At 49.3% G+C, this 20,812-nt stretch overlaps 1 protein-coding gene and 1 long non-coding RNA gene across 2 annotated transcripts; one reads left to right on the top strand and one right to left on the bottom strand.

The window, feature by feature from the left end:
• Positions 1 to 1,067: 1,067 nt before the first annotated feature.
• LOC142281759 (uncharacterized) lies at positions 1,068 to 8,344 on the bottom strand. Its single transcript, XR_012743789.1, has 4 exons — positions 7,926 to 8,344; positions 1,572 to 1,814; positions 1,361 to 1,424; positions 1,068 to 1,165 (listed from the first exon to the last, which is right to left on the bottom strand). It is a non-coding gene; the product is annotated as an uncharacterized LOC142281759 (long non-coding RNA).
• Positions 5,028 to 20,511, top strand: LOC142281757 (mitogen-activated protein kinase-binding protein 1-like). Its single transcript, XM_075332895.1, has 8 exons — positions 5,028 to 5,185; positions 10,087 to 10,276; positions 10,617 to 10,763; positions 10,856 to 11,040; positions 11,121 to 11,212; positions 11,622 to 11,747; positions 11,869 to 11,939; positions 19,752 to 20,511. The coding sequence occupies exons 1-8, from the start codon at positions 5,031 to 5,033 to the stop codon at positions 19,779 to 19,781; spliced, it is 996 nt and encodes a 331-aa protein (XP_075189010.1). The 5' UTR covers positions 5,028 to 5,030; the 3' UTR covers positions 19,782 to 20,511.
• The last annotated feature ends 301 nt before the right edge of the window (positions 20,512 to 20,812 follow it).

Raw genomic sequence — 20,812 nt, 5'->3', positions numbered from 1 at the left:
GCAGGCAGTGCAGGGGGAGGGGGCAGGGGGAGCTTGTGTCTGGTGAAATGTGCCAGTGACTGAGGCAGAGCAGCGTCAGCAGGCAGTGCAGGGGGAGGGGCAGAGGTGAGCTTGTGTCTGGGGAAATGTTCCAGTGACTGAGGCAGAGCAGTGTCAGCAGGCAGTGCAGGGGGGGGCAGGGGTGAGCTTGTGTCTGGTGAAATGTTCCAGTGACATAGGCTAAGTTCACACATCCTGTGTTTTGCATCAGTCACAATCCGTCGCCTTGGGGAATTACGGTACCCTGCAAAATTTTTTGCAGGAATCCTGTATTTCCCCATAGACTTATATTAGCGACGGATTGCGACTGATGACCCTGCGTTGCATCCGCTGCGTCGCGGTCCGTCGTTTTTGACTGACCGCTGAACGGGGAGCAACGCAGAATGTAACGTTTTTCGGGCCGTCAAAATTAACGCGCCGCGCAGGAATCCGTCGCCATCCGCCACACTTGCAATGTATGTCTATGGTGCAGGATTCCGTTGTAATCCGTCTTACAACGGAATCCTGCGCAGGATTCCGTCATGCTCTACTGAGCATGCCCAGCATGCTTGGCACGCCCACTGGGCTGTCCCAAACACAGACGGATCATGACTGATCCGTCAAAAAACGGACGCACAGCGGATGTAACGGACGCAACTGATCGGTTTTTTCACAGGATTCCTGTGAAAGGAATCCTGTGAAAAACACATCAGTTGCATCAGTTGACATCTTGAAAATGACTGATCCGTTGCTGACGGACCTGACGGATTGAAAACACAGGATGTGTGAACTTAGCCTGAGGCAGAGCAGTGTCAGCAGGCAGTGCAGGGGGGGGCAGGGGTGAGCTTGTGTCTGGTGAAATGTGCCATATATATTGAAGAAACTCCGGCACACTATGATGTATCAATTATTTTATTTTCATAAATTGATAATTCAGCTATAAATAACGTTTCGGCTCTTGCCTTCTTCACAACTGAAATTTACATAACAAGACATAATGGAAAAATCAGTACCAATATTCATTCATTTCATATTGATATCAATCAAGTAGCATGCAACATTACAAAAAATTACAAAAAATTATTTTACCTAATAGGTGTATTTGAATAATATCTGAAGAACATCAGACGCATGAAACCATTTGTATCTGGAAAAATAATAATGCCCACATTTTAGGAATCATAAGCATCAAGAGAAATATCCTAATAAATATATTAGGAAAAATTCATATATATTATATATCTCAAAAGAGCGCATCATCAATGTCAATCCGTGAACCCCACAGAAACATTGTTTGTGAACCAAAAAATAATCAGAATAAAAGATGAAAAAGCGTCATTACCTTCATTATGACAAATAATACATGCTTATAGTTCTCAAAGAGGAAATGATGAACCGCTATGGAGCTGGAGAGGTAAAGTGAAAAAGATACTATCAGTGTAAAAGAATCAAATAATTACAAAGAAGACCGCAGCAGATCCTATGAGAATAGGATCCAGAGTGACAGAGTGCCGCTCAACAAGGGGTTAACAAGGAGAATAAACATGACATACCTGTTTAGCTGGGGATCAGCGGTGAAGTGCGAGGTGAAGTGGCCGCGCTGGGGTTTAAATGTGCTGAAGGGCGGGCATAATTAATTAATTTCCTGTGTGTGGAACGCTTGAAAGTGAATGGCACGCAAGCCGCGCGTGCGCAGTGTACCCGGAAGTGCGCGCATGCGCAGAAGTGCAAAACAAATGAAAGTGAATCACGGCTCCCGGAATCTCATTATAAAGCGAAATTTATCAAGTACGCATCTGAAAAAGAGAAAAGATAAAAGATAAAGGATAGGACTCTTTATAACCGCAATTGATCCTCTGTGTATATACTTATATAGTAATTTGCATAATCATAAGAAATATACTTATGTAACTGAATACATATAGCCAATATGTATACATACATTATAATGTGATATAAAAATACGTAATATACATAATAATAGGGGGATATAACTTTTGAAACCCCAACAGACATTATTATAAGGATTCTAGCTATAATATGTGCTCATATGAGTGTGCAAACGCTATGTGCGTCCGCACACCCATATGTGCACCCATAATTTTTATCACATATTAAAAATTATCTAACAGGATTCACAATAAACATTACAAAAACCTCTCATACTTATGAGAGAACCTTAACAAAAAAAGGAGGGGGAAATAGAGAACAAATAGGACGGACCCCTCATCAATAATTCTCATACTCCCTATTGAGACCAGACGGGAAAAGAGTATTCAGAGTATGAATCCAATAAGACTCTCTTTCTTTTAATTTCTTAATCCTATCACCCCCACGTCTCAAAGGTGGAATATGCTCCAAAACCTGAAATCTCATCTGAGAAATTGTATAGCAGAGCATGGGAAAGCTGGGTGCTGAGGGAAAGATGTATAGCAGAGCATGGGAAATCTGGGTGCTGAGGGAAAGATGTATAGCAGAGCATGGGAAAGCTAGGTGCTGAGGGAAAGATGTATAGCAGAGCATGGGAAAGCTGGGTGCTGAGGGAAAGATGTATAGCAGAGCATGGGGAAGCTGGGTGCTGAGGGAAAGATGTATAGCAGAGCATGGGAAAGCTGGGTGCTGAAGGAAAGATGTATAGCAGAGCATGGGAAAGCTGGGTACTGAGGGAAAGATGTATAGCAGAGCATGGGAAAGCTGGGTACTGAGGGAAAGATGTATAGCAGAGCATGGGAAAGCTGGGTACTGAGGGAAAGATGTATAGCAGAGCATGGGAAAGCTGGGTGCTGATGGAAAGATGTATAGCAGAGCATGGGAAAGCTGGGTGCTGAGGGAAAGATGTATAGCAGAGCATGGGAAAGCTGGGTGCTGAGGGAAAGATGTATAGCAGAGCATGGGAAAGCTGGGTGCTGAGGGAAAGATGTATAGCAGAGCATGGGAAAGCTAGGTGCTGAGGGAAAGATGTATAACAGAGCATGGGGAAGGTACATGATGAGGACAAGATGTAAAGCAGAACATAGGAAAGCTGCTGATAGAAAAAGATTTCAGATCATGGGAAACCTGAGTGCTGAAGGAAAGAGCCAAGTGTCAGCGACACTATCCCATACCCCGAGTGTCGGTGTACGTAGAAGGGGGGGCCCAGGTCCAAACTTTGCACCGGGGCCCTTCAAACTCTAGTTACGCCACTGGACTGCAGAATTATATGGAGAGCAGCATCCGATTAATTATCTGCGAGACCCGGCTCTGTAGGGAAAATAGCGGCTTCACCAGGTCCTGCTACTAAGAGCAATAAATAGGCGTGAGCTGTAATACTGGACACAGCCGTGACTACATGTTATATGGTCGTGTTACACAATCTACAAGTGCACAAAGATATTACACATTCAACGCGCGAAACGTGGGCCTGTGCACCCCCAAATGTCAGGGCTGAATTTTAGTCCCAGTCCGGCCCTGGACAGCGGTCTGGGCCCTTATATACAGCATGTTAGTATGCCGTATATAAGAGCACAGTGGTGGTGGCCGCAGCTTATAGGCCGAAAAACCGGTGACGGGTTCCCTTTTTAAAGCCTATACATTTTTGCTTTGTAGGGAGTCCAACCCCTGGGGCCCGCAATGATCGACAGAATGGGGAACTTTTTTCCCTATTAGAATGGAGCAGCAGTGCCGTGCCTGAACAAGCGCTCCATTCATTCTCTGGACACTGCTGGAAACAGCAGAGTTCAGTGCTCTGGAGGTCCCTTAAAGGGAACCTGTCACCAGGTTTTTCCCCTACAATTGCGGCCACCACCACTGAGTTCTTATATATAGCATTCCAGAATACTGTATATAAGTGCCCAAGCCGCTGTGTAAACACCTTTAATTACTCAACTTTATTATACTCACCGAGGGGATTGTCTGGTCTGATGGGTGTTGCTGCTCTTGGTCCATCGCCTCCTCCATCTTGTGGGTTCGTCATCCTCCTGCCCAGCCCCGTGTGCATGACATGCCCTGCATCGTTCACAGAAAGGCCTCCATTGCGCTCGTGCGCCGGCGCACTTTGATCTATCCGGCTGAGGGCAGAGCAAAGTACTGCAATGTGCAGACTTAAAAGGTCAAAGATCGCCTGCGCATGCACACTACAGTACTTTGATCTGCCATCAGCCGGGAAGATCAAATTGCGCCTGCGCGGGAGCACAATGGAAGCCACTCTGAGTGAGACAGGACACGTCATCCACATGGGGCTAGGCAGGACGACGGCGATCATACAAGATGGAGGAGACGCCGCATCAAGAGCAGCAACACCCATCGAACCGGACCGCCCCCTAGGTGAGTATAATAAAGGCGATTTTAACGTTACACACAGCGGCCTGGCTCTTATATACAGTATTCTGGAATGCTGTATATAAGGACTAAGGACCTACTGGTGGTGGCCGCAGCTCATAAGGGAAAAACCTGATGATAGGTTCCCTTTTAAAGAATTGCTGGTCCAGCGGTCACGTGTGCACGTCGCTCCATTCTCTCGGTGATAGAAGTGCCCTATTCTGGCGATCGGTGAGAACCCTGCAGACCGCCACCAATCCTGTGCATAGGCGATAACTTCTGCCTACCGGAGTACCGCTTTACGTCTTCAGTAGATGGTTACCACCCCCTTTTCATGGTAAATTAGACCGTTTTAGTCTGAATTGCCAGTCATTAAATGGGAAATCGTTACATGGATGTAATATTTTGTAGACCTGTAATTGTGAAATGAATTTCCACCTATTAACACTGCAAGCGTCAAACCTCCTGCATAGACCTAGAGTGCAATATGTCTGCCTGCCGCTACAATTGGGGGTTCAGGGGCAATGCTCTCCCTTGGTTAGGTGTACTTCTACTTTGAAGCAATATCAATAAATGATCACATTATTTTGGATCTTTATTAGATTTAGAAAGTGAACAAATGATTTTACTGCATATATTAGTGCATTAATGTGAGGGGGTCCTAATCATGTCCGCACTATTGAAATGACTATATTCTGTTTCTGTTCCAGACCACCATGGCGAGCTGCATCATCGTCAACCAGGATTATATTTTCTGCGGCTGTGCCGATGGCACTGTGCGCATCTTTAACCCAAACAACTTGCACTTTCTTAACACCATGCCAAAGCCGCATCGCCTTGGAGTGGACATTGCCACAGTCACCGAGGCTAGGTATAACCCCATCGATTTCAATGGTGATGATCGAAATATATCCCCTTCCCCTTCCATCACACGCTCACTTCAACCCTTAGATCATTTTATGTATTTGGGAGAGGGTTTCTGTGACTTAACGGGGTTGTCCAGGACTTTAACATTGATGACTTATCTTTAGGCTAGGTCATCAATGTCTGATCTGTATTCCACCCCCAGATTGGCTTTTCCCGGTACTGGCGGGTGCTGGAACTACTCAGCTGTGGATTTGCACAGCACAGCTCGTACAGGATAGTGGCTGTGACTGGATACTGCTCATCTGCCCTTTATTGATTCGAATAGGGATGGATATCCAGTACCCAGACGCAGCAATTATACAGTTGGAGCTATGCTGCGCAGATCCGCCACAGAGTAGTTCCGGCCACCCCCAGTATCTGGAACAGCTGATCGGCGGGGAAGGCGGTTACCTTAAGTGTTTTTGTTTTTGTTTGTTTTTGTGTTCCTCAGAGTGCCTTCCAGCTAGAATGGTCTTCACGAGAACATTGGGAGAAATAGGAAAAGTTGTAACAACAACTGTGCAAATTGTGACAATCGTTTTAGCTGTCTATAGAGACAAATCCTGACAGTGGGCATATTGCGCATTGTCAAGATTTCGCATTCTGCAGTCAGAAAAACTGCTGGAGTTCGGATGAAGCATGCAAAACCTCCTTAAACATTAAGGTTATGTACGCACAGTGCGTTTTACGCTGCATTTTTGCGCGTTTTTCGGGTGCGTTTTTTGGGCTCAAGACTGCATGACTTTGCTTCTTCAGCAAAGCCTATGAGTTTTCATTTTTGCTGTCCGCACACAACTTTTTTTTGTTTTTTCTGCGTTTTTGAGCTGGAAAAAAAAAATGGTCATGTCAATTCTTTTCTGTGTTTTACTGCGTTTTCCACACATGCGATGCATTGGAAAAACGCAGCAAAACAAAGATATCAAAATCGCAGCAAAACGCAACCAAAAACACACCGAAATGTGGCAGAAATGCATGCGTTTTATCGATGAATTTTTTTCCGCGGGTGCGTTTTTGTGCATTTTTTTTATTTTGCGGCTAAAAACGCAGCGTCAAAAAAACGCAGCGTGCACACATAGCCTAAAGGCCAGTGTTTGATGTGGTTGGATCCCATGACCCCTGACAATCAGAAGACTAAATAGGCCATATTGGCAGAGCAGCTTTAGCCTAGGTCCACATTTCCGTTGTTTATGATCAGTCATAATCCGCCGCTCTGATAAACAACGCAATCCGTTTGGCGGATTCCATTGTTTCCCATAGACTTGTACGAGTGGCGGATTGTGACTGATGCCCTTGCATTGCATCCTCCGCCAGACTGATCAGTCGTGCAGCGACTGACCGTCGGGCGGCAGGAACGCAGCATATAGCGTTTTTTGAGAATCGGAATCCTTTTGATTTCGCTGCGCATGCTCTCGGCGGCCGAACGATGAGATGATTACCCGCGGCCGGCTTCTGTTAGTGATCAATTGATCTCCTGGCGGCCGGCTAATGAGAGCGATCAGCTGATCACCCGGCAGCCGGCTTCTTCGAGCGATCAGCTGATCACCCGGCGGCCGGCTTCTTCGAGCGATCAGCTGATCACCCGGCGGCCGGCTTCTTCGAGCGATCAGCTGATCTCCAGCGGCTGGCTTCTTCGAGCGATCAGCTGATCTCCCGGCGGCCGGCTAATGAGAGCGATCAGCTGATCTCCCAGCGGCTGGCTTCTTCGAGCGATTAGCTGATCTCCCAGTGGCCGGCTTCTTCGAGCGATCAGCTGATCTCCCAGCGGCCGGCTTTTTCGAGCGATCAGCTGATCTCCCAGTGGCCGGCTTCTTTGAGCGATCAGCTGATCTCCCGGCGGCCGGCTTCTTCGAGCGATCAGCTGATCTCCCAGTGGCCGGCTTCTTCGAGCGATCAGCTGATCTCCCAGTGGCCGGCTTCTTCGAGCGATCAGCTGATCACCCGGCGGCCGGCTTCTTCGAGCGATCAGCTGATCACCCGGCGGCCGGCTTCTTCGAGCGATCAGCTGATCACCCGGCGGCCGGCTTCTTCGAGCGATCAGCTGATCTCCCAGCGGCTGGCTTCTTCGAGCGATCAGCTGATCTCCCGGTGGCCGGCTAATGAGAGCGATCAGCTGATCTCCCAGCGGCTGGCTTCTTCGAGCGATTAGCTGATCTCCCAGTGGCCGGCTTCTTCGAGCGATCAGCTGATCTCCCAGCGGCCGGCTTTTTCGAGCGATCAGCTGATCTCCCAGTGGCCGGCTTCTTTGAGCGATCAGCTGATCTCCCGGCGGCCGGCTTCTTCGAGCGATCAGCTGATCTCCCAGTGGCCGGCTTCTTCGAGCGATCAGCTGATCTCCCAGTGGCCGGCTTCTTCGAGCGATCAGCTGATCTCCCAGTGGCCGGCTTCTTCGAGCGATCAGCTGATCTCCTGGCGGCCGGCTTCTTCGAGCGATCAGCTGATCTCCCGGCGGCCGGCTAATGAGAGCGATCAGCTGATCATTCACAATAGCCAGCCGCTGGGAGATCATATGTTCGCTCTGAAAAGCCGGCGGCCGGCTATTGCGAATGATCAGCTGATCGCTCTCTCTCTCACATTTTACAACGGAATCCGCTTTATGATGACAATGAATTCCAATTCTTGTCACCCGTTGTACAACGCATCAGTCACAAGTGTCAAGCAACGCATGTGACTGATGCAAAACAACGGAAATGTGAACCTAGCCTTACCTGGCACTGCCACTTGGTAACGTGGATAAATCAGCCCTAGCTTCAGTGCAAGGAACAAATGCACTTGTGGCGTCTTCATACTTTTAATCGGTGGGGGTCCTCAGGGTTCACATCCTCATCTATCAAATATGAATTCTTTAGAAAAACCCCTTTGTCTTGCTGCATCCATTACAGAATGGCCGTTCCTCTGGACGGAGTATGAGCCCTTGTATTGTGAACTCAGCACTTCTGTGTTGTCCGCTAAGGAAACAAGAGTTTTCCTTGTGCGCTGCCCCAGGAGCAGTGATGCTAATCCCTGGTCCCCCGTTATAAATCTACATAGGATATCAGTCCATCTGGCGCTTGGCAAACCCCGAATTCAGTGGCTGGAATTCAGCCTGGTATTTTCTACAGTGGATTTCTCGGGCAGAACAGTCCTGTCTTTGATCCACGTCTCCGCATGTGGGTTTCTTCTCTCCTGACCCCCGGCCCACAGCTGCGGTGGCTTTGGCTTTGAAAAGGCCCAGTGTTTTCCCTATGCCAGACATGAAGTGCTTCAGCTTTCTTCTAGTTGACCTCTTGGTGTTACAGCTTTGTCTTTTAAGCTACTTGCGCTGATAGTTTTTACTATCATTTGTAGAGTGATGTCTCTTCCCGGCCCCATTTTCACATGTCTGCAGACGGCACAGAGGAACTTCTCAGAAACCTTCCATCTGTCTCGGTCTTCAGTCTCGGTGTTATATTTGCTTATCGGCCAACTGTGGTGATACATCCGGGGATAAAAATTATATCTCCTCTACAGAGGGCTAAATGTGCGTATATATAAATACATTATATTAAGATTATCAACTGCATACCCAAGGCACAACCTCTGAGTCGTACGGAGCTTTAAAGGTGCCCGTACATACACCAGATATGTGCAGCGTTCTCTCCCAAAGTCTCCATTGTTTGTGTTTTTATTGGGGTGAAGTGGAGGAAAACCTTCTATCAAATATTTCCGCCAGCAGCTCATCTACCAATAGAACAATGGGACGAGGCATTGTAATTCCACATGTCAAAATCTTCTCTCCAACAGAATTCAGGTAGCCCCTATTCATATCAGGGTCATAATTCTGTCACAATCGGCAGGTTTGGACAACTTTAATCAGTACAGGGCCTACAACTTTTTTTTCACACACTAAATATTTTGTTGCAAAAATTTATACAAGTGAAAATTTGTTATGCATGAGGATGAATGGGACAAATTTTTGCAGCACAATCTGTTCCACGTGCATTCACTATCTTCTATACAAGACCAGTAGACTTCTGTGGGGCTGGACTCTGGATTCGTATATGAATATATGATGTTCTGCTTTGGAATAGTATTATGCTATTCTCCTCCAATGCTGCAGGGGGAGCGTCGTGCTGCTTTCAGTGGTGGGCAGCGTCGTGCTGCTTTCAGTGGTGGGCAGCGTCGTGCTGCTTTTAGTGGTGGGCAGCGTCGTGCTGCTTTCAGTGGTAGGGAGCGTCGTGCTGCTTTCAGTGGTGGGCAGCGTCGTGCTGCTTTCAGTGGTGGGCAGCGTCGTGCTGCCTTCAGTGGTGGGCAGCGTCGTGCCGCTTTCAGTGGTGGGCAGCGTCGTGCCGCTTTCAGTGGTGGAGAGGGTCGTGCCGCTTTCAGTGTTGGGCAGCGTCGTGCCGCTTTCAGTGGTGGGCAGCGTCGTGCCGCTTTCAGTGTTGGGCAGCGTCGTGCCGCTTTCAGTGTTGGGCAGCGTCGTGCCGTTTTCAGTGTTGGGCAGCGTCGTGCCGCTTTCAGTGTTGGGCAGCGTCGTGCCGCTTTCAGTGTTGGGCAGCGTCGTGCCGCTTTCAGTGTTGGGCAGCGTCGTGCCGCTTTCAGTGTTGGGCAGCGTCGTGCCGCTTTCAGTGTTGGGCAGCGTCGTGCCGCTTTCAGTGTTGGGCAGCGTCGTGCCGCTTTCAGTGTTGGGGAGCGTCGTGCCGCTTTCAGTGTTGGGGAGCGTCGTGCCGCTTTCAGTGTTGGGCAGTATCGTGCCGCTTTCAGTGTTGGGGAGCGTCGTGCCTCTGGATGGCCTCTGCTTTCTGCCTTGTGCTCGCTCTCCATTTATATATAGTTTATATAGGTTTTCCTTTAAATCTCCCATATCTGTTTGTTTGTTTGTTTTTTTCATGCAATCTATTCTCTTTGCAGCCGCCTCTTCTCCAATGCTGCGGATGCCAAGTACCCGGACACCGTCGGTATGACTTTTGACTCCACCAACCAGTGGCTGTCTTGTGTGTACAATGACCACAGTCTTTATGTATGGGACATTAAAGATCTGAAGAAAGTGGGGAAAGTCTACTCTGCCCTGTACCACTCCTCCTGTGTATGGAGCGCTGAGGTATGAGCGTGCCGACCGAGATAAAAATACAACACAGATGTCTATTTTATAGTATTGATGTGCTGCCTTGTTCAGCGAGCGCCGCTCTGAGGGCGTTTATATGTGCGGAGTCATCTCCTTTTAAGATAAAACTGGCTATTATAAATTGCAGTGATCTGATCTATAGAATCACATCAGTACATCTTATTCTGGGCTGATTTGAAGCCGCAGATACTTTACATTTTTTCTGTTGATTGTAAAGTGAGTGACTCTACAATTAAGGAATTGTTATTTAAGCCGTTTCATCTTATAAATGGTAGCATTTGCTTCTTATATACCAATTTTATATATTTTTGTCTAGGTTTACCCTGAAATGAAGGACAGCAACCAGGCCTGCCTGCCCCCAAACTCCTTCATTACCTGCTCTTCTGACAGCACCATCCGGCTGTGGAACATGGAGACGTCTAACATCCATGGCACGGCGTTACACCGGAACATCCTCAGCAATGTGCGTGTATTTGGTTGTGGGGGGGGGGGGGGGGGTTGTTTCATGTACAGCACGACCAACTCTTATTGTCTCACGTTCTTTGACTTTACCAGGACTTGATGAAAATTCTTCTGATTGATGGTAACACACAAGCTCTGCTCGACACTGACTGTAACTGCACTGGGTTGGTGGACAAGGTCGATGTGCAGACCCTGGACACCAAGGCCGGGATTCGCTCCGTGTGTGTGAGCCCCAATGGCCAACACTTGGCCTCAGGCGACAGAACCGGCACACTCAGGTATAGGGTCAGAGGGGATATCTGGCATCGAAATTCTCACTATATTAGGGGGATTGAATGCTTATTCTTCATTATTACAGGGTTCATGAGCTGCAGTCTCTGACGGAGCTACTGAAAGTAGAAGCTCATGATTCGGAAATCCTTTGCTTAGAATATTCTAAACCAGACACAGGTAAATATACAAACAAAAGGATACAGCAGCCTCTGTAAGCACCAAACATAGAATATGTGAAATCTAAACTGCATTAATGCTATATGCAATATACATAAAAAAATGAAAGTTGGCTCATCAACCACGGCAAGGTGACCTTTGTTTGATGGGACCCTATATTAGTGTCCTGCCTCTCCTGGGCTATAATTCTACAAATGTATGGGGAGATAGGATCTGGCACTAATTAAAATCACCCTGTGGCTGATAGGCGGAAAGCACAGTCAGAATAGGTGGCACACAAGAATTGGCCAATTCATGTGAGCCGATCAACCGTGGCAAGGTGACCTTTTATACGTGCATTTATGTATTGTGATTCATTTTATTTCTTCAATATCTTATGCTTTTTTTTTTTTTTTGTTTGCCTTTTTAGGAATGAACCTGTTGGCCTCTGCCAGCCGTGACCGACTGATTCATGTCCTAGATGCATCAAAAGATTACAGCCTTCAACAAACCTTGGATGACCACTCTTCATCAATCACTGCTGTAAAATTTACTGGTGAGCTCTGATGTGCAGTCATATAGACTAGTACAATGCTATATACCTTGTAAAGAAGACTGATCATCTTTGCCAAGATGGCGACTGTCGTACTGCTAACCTGAATCTGCTACTTTTTCAGCTAACGATGGCAAGATGCGAATGATCAGCTGTGGAGCAGATAAAAGCATTTACTTCCGCACTGCTGAGCAGGTATGGTTGTGAAACATATATATACACTGTGTGCAGAATTATTAGGCAAATGAGTATTTTGATCACATTTTTATACATGTTGTCCTACTCCAAGCTGTATAGGCTGAGAGCCAACTACCAATTAAGTAAATCAGGTGATGTGCATCTCTGTAATGAGGAGGGGTGCGGTGTAATGACATCAACACTCTATATGAGGTGTGCTTAATTATTAGGCAACTTCTTTTCTTTTGGCAAAATGGGTCAGAAGAGAGATTTGACGGGCTCTGAAAAGTCCAAAATTGTGAGATGTCTTGCAGAGGGATGCAGCAGTCTTCAAATTGCCAAACTTTTTAATCGTGATCACCGAACAATCAAGCGTTTCATGGCAAATAGCCAACAGGATCGCAAGAAGCGTGTTGGGCAAAAAAGGGTGCAAAATAACTGCCTATGAATTGAGGAAAATTCAGCGTGAAGCTGCCAAGATCCCATTTGCCACCAGTTTGGCCATATTTCAGAGCTGCAACGTTACTGGAGTATCAAAAAGCACAAGGTGTGCCATACTCAGGGACATGGCCAAGGTAAGGAAGGCTGAAAAACCACCACCTCTGACCAAGAAACATAAGATAAAACGTCAAGACTGGGCCAAGAAATATCTTAAGAATGATTTTCAAAGATTTTATGGACTGATGAAATAAGAAGTGATACTTGATGGGCCAGATGGATGGGCCAGAGGCTGGATCAGTAAAGGGCAGAGCGCTCCACTCCTACTCAGACGCCAGCAAGGTGGAGGTGGGGACTGGTATGGGCTGGTATCATCAAAGATGAACTTGTGGGACCTTTTTGGGTTGAGGATGGAGTGAAGCTCAACTCCCAGACCTACTGCCAGTTTCTGGAAGACAACTTCTTCAAGCAGTGGTACAGGAAGAAGTCGGTATCGTTCAAGAAAAACATGATTTCTTTATCGTTCCTATGGGAGACCCAGACCATGGGTGTTTAGCTTCTGCCTCCGGAGGACACACAAAGTACTACACTTAAAAGTGTAGCTCCTCCCTCTGAGCTTATACACCCCCTGGAGAACCAGATCTAGCCAGTTTATCGCTTTGTGTTCAGGAGGCATACATCCACACATGCATTCTCATCTGATTTTTTGATTTTTGGAAAGAGTTTGAAGAAAAGCGGGTCCAAGTCTGGACTCCCGGCATGTCCCTTCTCACCCCACTGTGTCGGCGGTGTTAAGGTTGATTCCAAGGCTGGAGCCTTACATGCCGCGCTCCTTCACCATCCCTCCTGGGCTCTGGCTTGAAGTGGGAGCCAGCACGGTCTCCATGCTTAGCAGGAGACCGGTCTCCATCCGCAGCCCTTCAGGACCCTGCTGGACCGGAGCACTCATCCCCAGGGACTTGGAACCCGGCGTCTCAGCAAGCTAAGTACCTGAGACGTTTATATATTGGGGGTCCCTGTACTTTATTGTTGTGGGAGAGTGTGCTGATGTGTTTTTATGACATTTCCGGCGGGTTCTCTGGCTGTTGCCTGAGAACCGCGCCGATGCTGCCTGCGCGCCGGCCGCGCCGCTCAAATTTAGGCCCCGGCTTCGCCGGAGGCCTACTTTCGGTTTCACTGCCCTCGCATGTCACTCATGCAGAGGGACAGGCTCGGCTCTGCCCGGCGGCCGTTCTGCAAGGGGAGGGACACTCCCTACTGCAGTGTGTGTCTCCTCCCCTGTAGATCTCTATGGCCCTTCAGATCCCGCTCCTCAAGCAAGTCCCGCCCCCTCTCTTTGCTCCGGCGGCCATTTTCTCAGCGTTCTCTCTGCATTGCAGCGCTGGTCTGCAGCATCTCTGCTGAGTTGCTGTGCTTCGGGGTCCGGGCTTCGGGATCTGGAGGGCACACAACACCGCTCCAGCGGTCTGGTAAGCCACAACCGGTCTCCGGTTGTGGACCTCTGATTATACTCTCTGGGGTTCATTCTCTGGCAGAGCCCCCACTCCAGCAGCATGTCTCACACGAGGAGCAAGGCTCCAAAGCTGTATTCAGTATGAACTGCATGTAAGCTCCTGCTGCCTGAACCGAGCATCTTCCCACATTGTGATGCCTGCTCTAACCTGGCGGTGCCTCAGCCTGGAGTCTCACCCCCAGTGGTCTCTCAGGCTGCTCCTGCTCCTGTGGCTGAACCCCCGGCTTGGGTAGAATCCTTTTCTAGGTCTATCTCCCAGTCTTTTGCTGACTCCATGGGACTTCTGTCCAGGACTTTGCTGAACATGCATCAGCCCCTTTCACAGGGTGCCTCTGCTGCTAGGGGTCTCTCAGGACCGGAGCTCACAGAGGATTCATCATCTGGTCCCAGACCCCGTCCTTCTAAGAAGAGACGCAGGGTTCCCTCTCCTTCCTCGTCCCGCGGCTCTAATTCAGGAGCTGACTCGCAGGACGAGGAGGATGTCTTTACGGGGGGCTCGGAGGTTAACTCCATGTACCCCATTGATCTGTCCGAAAGTGACTCAGATGTTAGTGATTTGATTGCGTCCATTAATTCTGTACTGGATCTCAATCCGCCAGTATCAGAGGAGCAACCCTCTCTGGCAGAAAAGCACCAGTTTACCTCGCCTAAGAGATAAAGAGTGTGTTCTTTAGCCACTCCAGTTTTCAGGCCGCTGTGACCAAGCCCAGAGCCTGTCCTGACAAACGCTTCCCAAAGCGTGGTTCTGATGACCGCTTTCCCTTTCCACCTGAGGTGGTCAAGGAGTGGGCTCATTCCCCAAAGGTAGACCCCCCGGTGTCTAGACTCTCAGCCCGGACCATTGTATCGGTGGCTGATGGCACCTCTCTTAAGGATTCCACTGACCGCCAGATTGACCTTCTGGCCAAATCCATATATGAAGCGGCGGGGGCTTCGTTCTCCCCGACTTTTGCAGCAATGTGGGCTCTCAAAGCCATCTCTGCTTCTCTAGAGGTGATGCATTCCCTCGCCAGGGAATCTATGCCCGACATGGTTACCTTAACTTCCCAAGCTTCAGCTTTTTCATCCTATGCCATGTCTGCCATGCAGGAGGATTCTCACCGCACTGCGGTGGCTTCGGCTAATTCCCTCGCTATCCGCAGAATCTTGTGGCTTCGAGAGTGGAAGGCAGATGCTTCTTCAAAGAAGTACCTTGCTGGACTCCCTTTTCAGGGTTCCGGCTGTTCGGGGAACAGCTGGATGAAATTATTAAGGAAGCTACTGGCGGGAAGAGTACTTCCATGCCACAAACCAAAACCCGGAAACCTGTCCAGGGCAGGAATCAGTCGAGGTTTCGTTCCTTTCGTTCCTCCAACTGGTCCTCCTCTAAGCCCTCGGCCTCATCCACTAACTCAGCCAAGGACCAGAAATCCAACTGGCGCCCAAAAGCGCGTCCACAAAAGACCGCAGGAGGTGCTGCCGCTAAGGCAGCCTCCTCGTGACTATCTGTCCGCGCCAGCAACGTCCTTAGTCGGTGGCAGGCTCTCCCACTTTGGCGACGCGTGGTTTCAACACGTCTCCGATCAGTGGGTGAGGAATATCATCTCCCACGGCTACAGGATAGAATTCTCTTCCAGCCCGCCAAACAGATTTTTTCTCTCAACTCCCCCCTGCTCCAAGGCCGCCGCCTTCTCACAGGCCATGGCATCCTTGCAGGCCAACGGAGTAATTGTACCGGTTCCTGCCCGGGAACGGTTCAGAGGTTTCTACTCAAATCTCTTCCTAGTCCCCAAAAAGGATGGTTCCTTCCGGCCCATCCTGGATCTCAAGCTTCTCAACAAGCATGTTCAGGTGCGGCATTTTCGCATGGAGTCTCTGCGATCAGCCATTGCCTCAATGACCCAAGGGGATTTCCTGGCATCCATCGACATCAGAGATGCCTATCTGCATGTACCAATTGCAGTTTCACACCAGCGTTGGCTACGTTTTGCAATCGGAGAGGAACATTTCCAATTCGTGGCTCTCCCCTTCGGGTTGGCCACAGCTCCTCGGGTATTCACCAAGGTCATGGCAGCAGTGATTGCGGTTCTGCACCTACAGGGGTTGGCAGTGATCCCTTACCTGGACGACCTTCTAGTCAAGGCTTCATCCAGCGTAGACTGTCAGCGGACTGTCTCGCTCACTCTCGCCACTCTAGCCCAATTCGGGTGGCTTGTCAACCTTCCCAAATCCACTCTGACTCCGACCCAGAGTCTCACGTACCTAGGGATGCAGTTCGAGACTTTGCCGGCACTTGTGAAGTTGCCCTTAGTCAAACAGCAGTCCCTCCAACTGGCGGTGCGCTCTCTGCTGAGGCCCCGCCGTTATTCCCTCAGGCGCCTGATGCAGGTGCTGGGTCAAATGGTGGCGTCAATGGAGGCTGTTCCCTTTGCCCAGTTCCATCTGCGCCCTCTGCAGCTGGACATTCTCCGCTGTTGGGACAAGCGGCCTTCCTCCTTGCACAGGTTAGTGGCTCTGTCGCCACAGACCAGGAGCTCTCTTCAGTGGTGGATTCGGCCCCTCTCTCTGTCCCAGGGGCGCTCCTTTCTGGCCCCGTCCTGCGTGATCCTCACCACGGATGCCAGTCTATCCGGCTGGGGAGCGGTATGTCTCCACCACCGAGCGCAGGGCACTTGGACTCCATCCGAGTCAGCCCTTTCGATCAATGTGCTGGAAACCAGAGCCGTGCTTCTGGCTCTTCTAGCTTTTCACCATCTGCTGGCGGGCAGGCACATCCGAGTCCAGTCGGACAACGCGACAGCGGTTGCCTACATCAATCACCAAGGCGGGACACGCAGCCGCCTGGCAATGTTGGAGGTACAACGCATCCGTCAATGGGCGGAGGACTCCAAGTCCACCATATCCGCAGTCCACATCCCAGGCGTGGAAAACTGGGAGGCAGATTATCTCAGCCGTCAAACCGTGGACAGTGGCGAGTGGTCCCTGCACCCGGCAGTTTTTCAGTCAATCTGCCGCAAATGGGGCACTCCGGACGTGGACCTAATGGCATCCCGTCACAACAACAAAGTTCCCGTTTACGTGGCTCGCTTCCACGATCCTCAGGCATTCGCCGCGGACGCTCTGGTTCAAGACTGGTCCCAGTTTTGTCTGTCCTACGTGTTTCCCCCTCTAGCTCTCTTGCCCAGAGTCCTGCGCAAGATCAGAATGGAGGGCCGTCGAGTCATCCTCATTGCTCCGGACTGGCCCAGGCGAGCTCGGTACCCAGACCTGCTCCATCTGTCCGTAGAGGTGCCGTGGCATCTTCCGGACCGTCCAGACCTTCTCTCACAAGGTCCGTTTTTCCGCCTGAATTCTGCGGCTCTCAAATTGACGGCGTGGCTCTTGAGTCCTGGATCTTGACGGCTTCTGGTATCCCTCCTGAAGTCATCTCCACTATGACTCGGGCCCGTAAGCCTTCCTCCGCCAAGATCTATCACAGGACTTGGAAAATTTTCCTGTCCTGGTGTCGCTCTTCCGGCCATCCTCCTTGGCCATTTTCCTTGCCGACCCTTCTGTCCTTTCTACAGTCCGGTCTGCACCTGGGACTGTCCCTCAACTCTCTCAAGGGACAAGTCTCAGCTCTGTCAGTGCTGTTCCAGCGGCGTCTCGCCCGGCTGGCTCAGGTCCGCACCTTCATGCAGGGCGCGTCTCACATCATTCCGCCTTACCGGCGGCCCTTGGATCCCTGGGACCTTAACTTGGTCCTCACGGTTTTGCAGAAACCCCCCTTTGAGCCTCTTAGGGAGGTTTCTTTGTTTCGTCTTTCACAGAAAGTGGTCTTTCTAGTGGCCGTAACTTCCCTCAGGAGAGTCTCCGATTTGGTTGCGCTCTCTTCGGAGTCACCTTTTTTGGTTTTTCATCAAGACAAGGTGGTTCTCCGTCCGACTCCGGACTTTCTTCCTAAGGTGGTCTCTCCTTTCCACCTTAACCAGGACATTACCCTACCTTCCTTTTGTCCGGCTCCTGTTCATCGCTTTGGAAAAGCGCTGCATACTCTGGAGCGCTGCGTGCTCTCCGGATCTATCTGTCTCGCACCGCTGCTCTTAGGCGGTGCACCTCTCTTTTTGTGCTAACCACAGGTCGGCGCAAGGGCCTCACTGCTTCTAAGCCGACCTTAGCCCGTTGGATTAGGTCGACCATTTCGGACGCCTACCAGTGTTCTCAGGTGCCTCCCCCGCCGGGGATCAAGGCACACTCGACCAGAGCTGTCGGTGCCTCTTGGGCTTTCAGGCACCAGGCTACGGCTCAACAAGTCAGTCAGGCTGCCACTTGGACTAGCCTGCATACCTTTTCAAAGCACTACCAAGTGCATGCTCATGCTTCGGTAGATTCGAGCTTGGGTAGACGCATCCTTCAGGCGGCTGTCGCCCATTTGTGAAGTTAGGTTCTGCCTACTTCTTAGTTTTTCTGTTTATTTCCCACCCATGGACTGCTTTGAGACGTCCCATAGTCTGGGTCTCCCATAGGAACGATAAAGAAAAAGAGAATTTTGTTTACTTACCGTAAATTCTTTTTCTTATAGTTCCGTATGGGGAGACCCAGCTCCCTCCCTGTTGCCTGTTGGCAATTTCTTGTTCCACGTGTTTTCACCGGCTGTTGTTGTTGACAGAGTCTCCGGTTGTTCCGGTTTTTGCTCTGTTTTTACTTGTGGGTGGCTATTCTCCTTCAGCTTTTGCACTAACCTGGCTAGATCTGGTTCTCCAGGGGGTGTATAAGCTCAGAGGGAGAAGCTACACTTTTAAGTGTAGTACTTTGTGTGTCCTCCGGAGGCAGAAGCTAAACACCCATGGTCTGGGTCTCCCAATACGGAACTATAAGAAAAAGAATTTACGGTAAGTAAACAAAATTCTCTTTTTTCATGCAGGACAATGCTCCGTCACATGCATCCAACTACTCCACAGCATGGCTGGCCAGTAAAGGTCTAAAAGATGAAAAAATAATGACATGGCCCCCTTGTTCACCTGATCTGCACTCCATAGAGAACCTGTGGTCCCTCATAAAATGTGAGATCTACAGGGAGGGAAAACAGTCCACCTCTCAGAACAGTGTCTGGAGGCTGTGGTGGCTGCTGCACGCAATGTTGATCGTAAACAGATCAAGCAACTGACAGAATCTATGGATGGTTGGCTGCTGAGTGTCATCATAAAGAATGGTGGCTATATTGGTCACTAATTTTAAATTTTTATTTCTAAATTTTGTGCAGTTATATTGGTTTACTTGGTGAAAATAAATAAGTGAGATGGGAATATATTTGGTTTTTATTAAGTTGCCTAATAATTCTGCACAGTAATAGTTACCTGCACAAACAGATATCCTCCTAAGATAGCCAAATCAAAAAAAAACCAAAACACTCCAATTTCCAAAAATATTAAGCTTTGATATTTGAGTCTTTTGGGTTGATTGAGAACATAGCTGTTGATCAATAATAAAAAAAAGCCTCTAAAATACAACTTGCCTAATAATTCTGCACACTGTGTATATTATATAGAGTTCATGCTTTGGTGGTTGGTTCTCGGATGTCTGAAGTCTTTACAGGCCTCATATCCGCTGCTCTGCCATAATACTGACCAGCCGGCGGTCAATCGCAGAAACTGCGTTTGTCCTGTGACTCAGCCGGTCTTCAAAGCTGCAGTAAATGATGTCTGTACTGAGACCAGTGACTCACATTTTGCCTTCAGACATAATAAATGTTCTGTCTCCATTTAAGTAAACTTGTCATGTTGGTGGTGTAACAGGGGCACGCCGCTGTGGTTTGGGAACACATGCGGCTGATCTAGCGGGACGTGGTTAGCTGGAGCATTGCAAAGGCGAAGGTACCTGTTTTATTTGTTTTTCTGCGGTTGACATGGTTTTCCTTTCAGATACAAGCCGTCCGAGTGTGTGGATCCTAGGTCATTCACTTGTGTACTGGGCGGCTCGGAGAGCGGACTCTCGACCTGGTGGCTGGTCCTTGGGATTACTCGACATCGATGTTAACTGGAGAGGTATCAGGGGCCTGTCCTGGCCGCAAGTTTTACCGGAGGTGGTCAAGATAGCAAGGATGGTCTCTTCCCCAGTGGTTATGGTGATACACGCCGGGGGTAACGACCTGGTTTCTTTCCCGTTGGCTGAGTTACTGACCCTTATGCGGTCAGATATGGACAAATTCCCCTGCTTCTTCCCCCAAATGAAGCTGGTTTGGTCCGAGGTAATTCCACGGCTCGTTTGGCATGGCGCTAGGGAAGGTTTCGCCATAGAACGAACCCGGCGAACACTGAATCAGCGTATCTCCAAATTCATCCGGTTTAAAAACGGGGTTGTCGTCCGCCATCACCAGCTGGAGGGTGATAATGCGGCTTACCTGCGGGCGGATGGAGTGCATCTGAATGATAGTGGGCAGGATGTGTTCATGGCAGGAATCCGTGAGGGTGTCGTGCAAGCGCTCCAGTCCCTGGTGGGTGGGGTCGCAGCTCGTTGATATTTGGCTGCTCCTTGGCGGAAGGGGTTGGAAATAAGGAAAAATGGAGGCGAAATACCCGCACCGGACGGCCGAGTGGCAGTACTTTACCTAAACCCCTGGTATATTTGGCTGGTTTAACGCCTGTTTGGAGAGCTGTGACCATAATTTTATCCCAAAAGATGAGAGCATTGATTTCCTTTGACTCTCCAAAGCAAAGTTAAATAAAAAGTTTGTTTTAAAGAAAAAATTGTGTCGTGGTGTCTCTTAAAGGGGGGGGAGTATGTGCTGGGGTCCTGGCAGTCTGAACTGTTCTTGTAGAGGAGGTGGAGAAGCTGGAGACAGACCTGGAGAAGAAGATGAAGGAGATCGAGGAGCTGCAGAGTCAGAAGACGAATGTGGCCAGTGAGCTCCACAGCCAGGACCAGCTTATCAAGTCTCTGCAGCAGGAGGTGAAGCAGCAGAAGATCTACCAGGAGCTGGGGC

The sequence above is a fragment of the Anomaloglossus baeobatrachus genome, unplaced genomic scaffold (genome assembly GCF_048569485.1).
Source record: "Anomaloglossus baeobatrachus isolate aAnoBae1 unplaced genomic scaffold, aAnoBae1.hap1 Scaffold_483, whole genome shotgun sequence".
Lineage (NCBI taxonomy): Eukaryota > Metazoa > Chordata > Amphibia > Anura > Aromobatidae > Anomaloglossus > Anomaloglossus baeobatrachus.
Note: the sequence above shows the minus strand (reverse complement) of the source record. Positions and strands in the feature narration are given on the sequence as shown.

Excerpts from the sequence above, each read along its gene's own strand:
- LOC142281757 (XM_075332895.1), top strand. The coding sequence starts at position 5,031 with ATGGCGAGCTGCATCATCGTCAACCAGGATTATATTTTCTGCGGCTGT. Across the intron at positions 11,041-11,120 it reads GACAGAACCGGCACACTCAG|GGTTCATGAGCTGCAGTCTC; the intron begins GTATAGGGTCAG and ends TCATTATTACAG. Across the intron at positions 11,213-11,621 it reads ATATTCTAAACCAGACACAG|GAATGAACCTGTTGGCCTCT; the intron begins GTAAATATACAA and ends TTGCCTTTTTAG.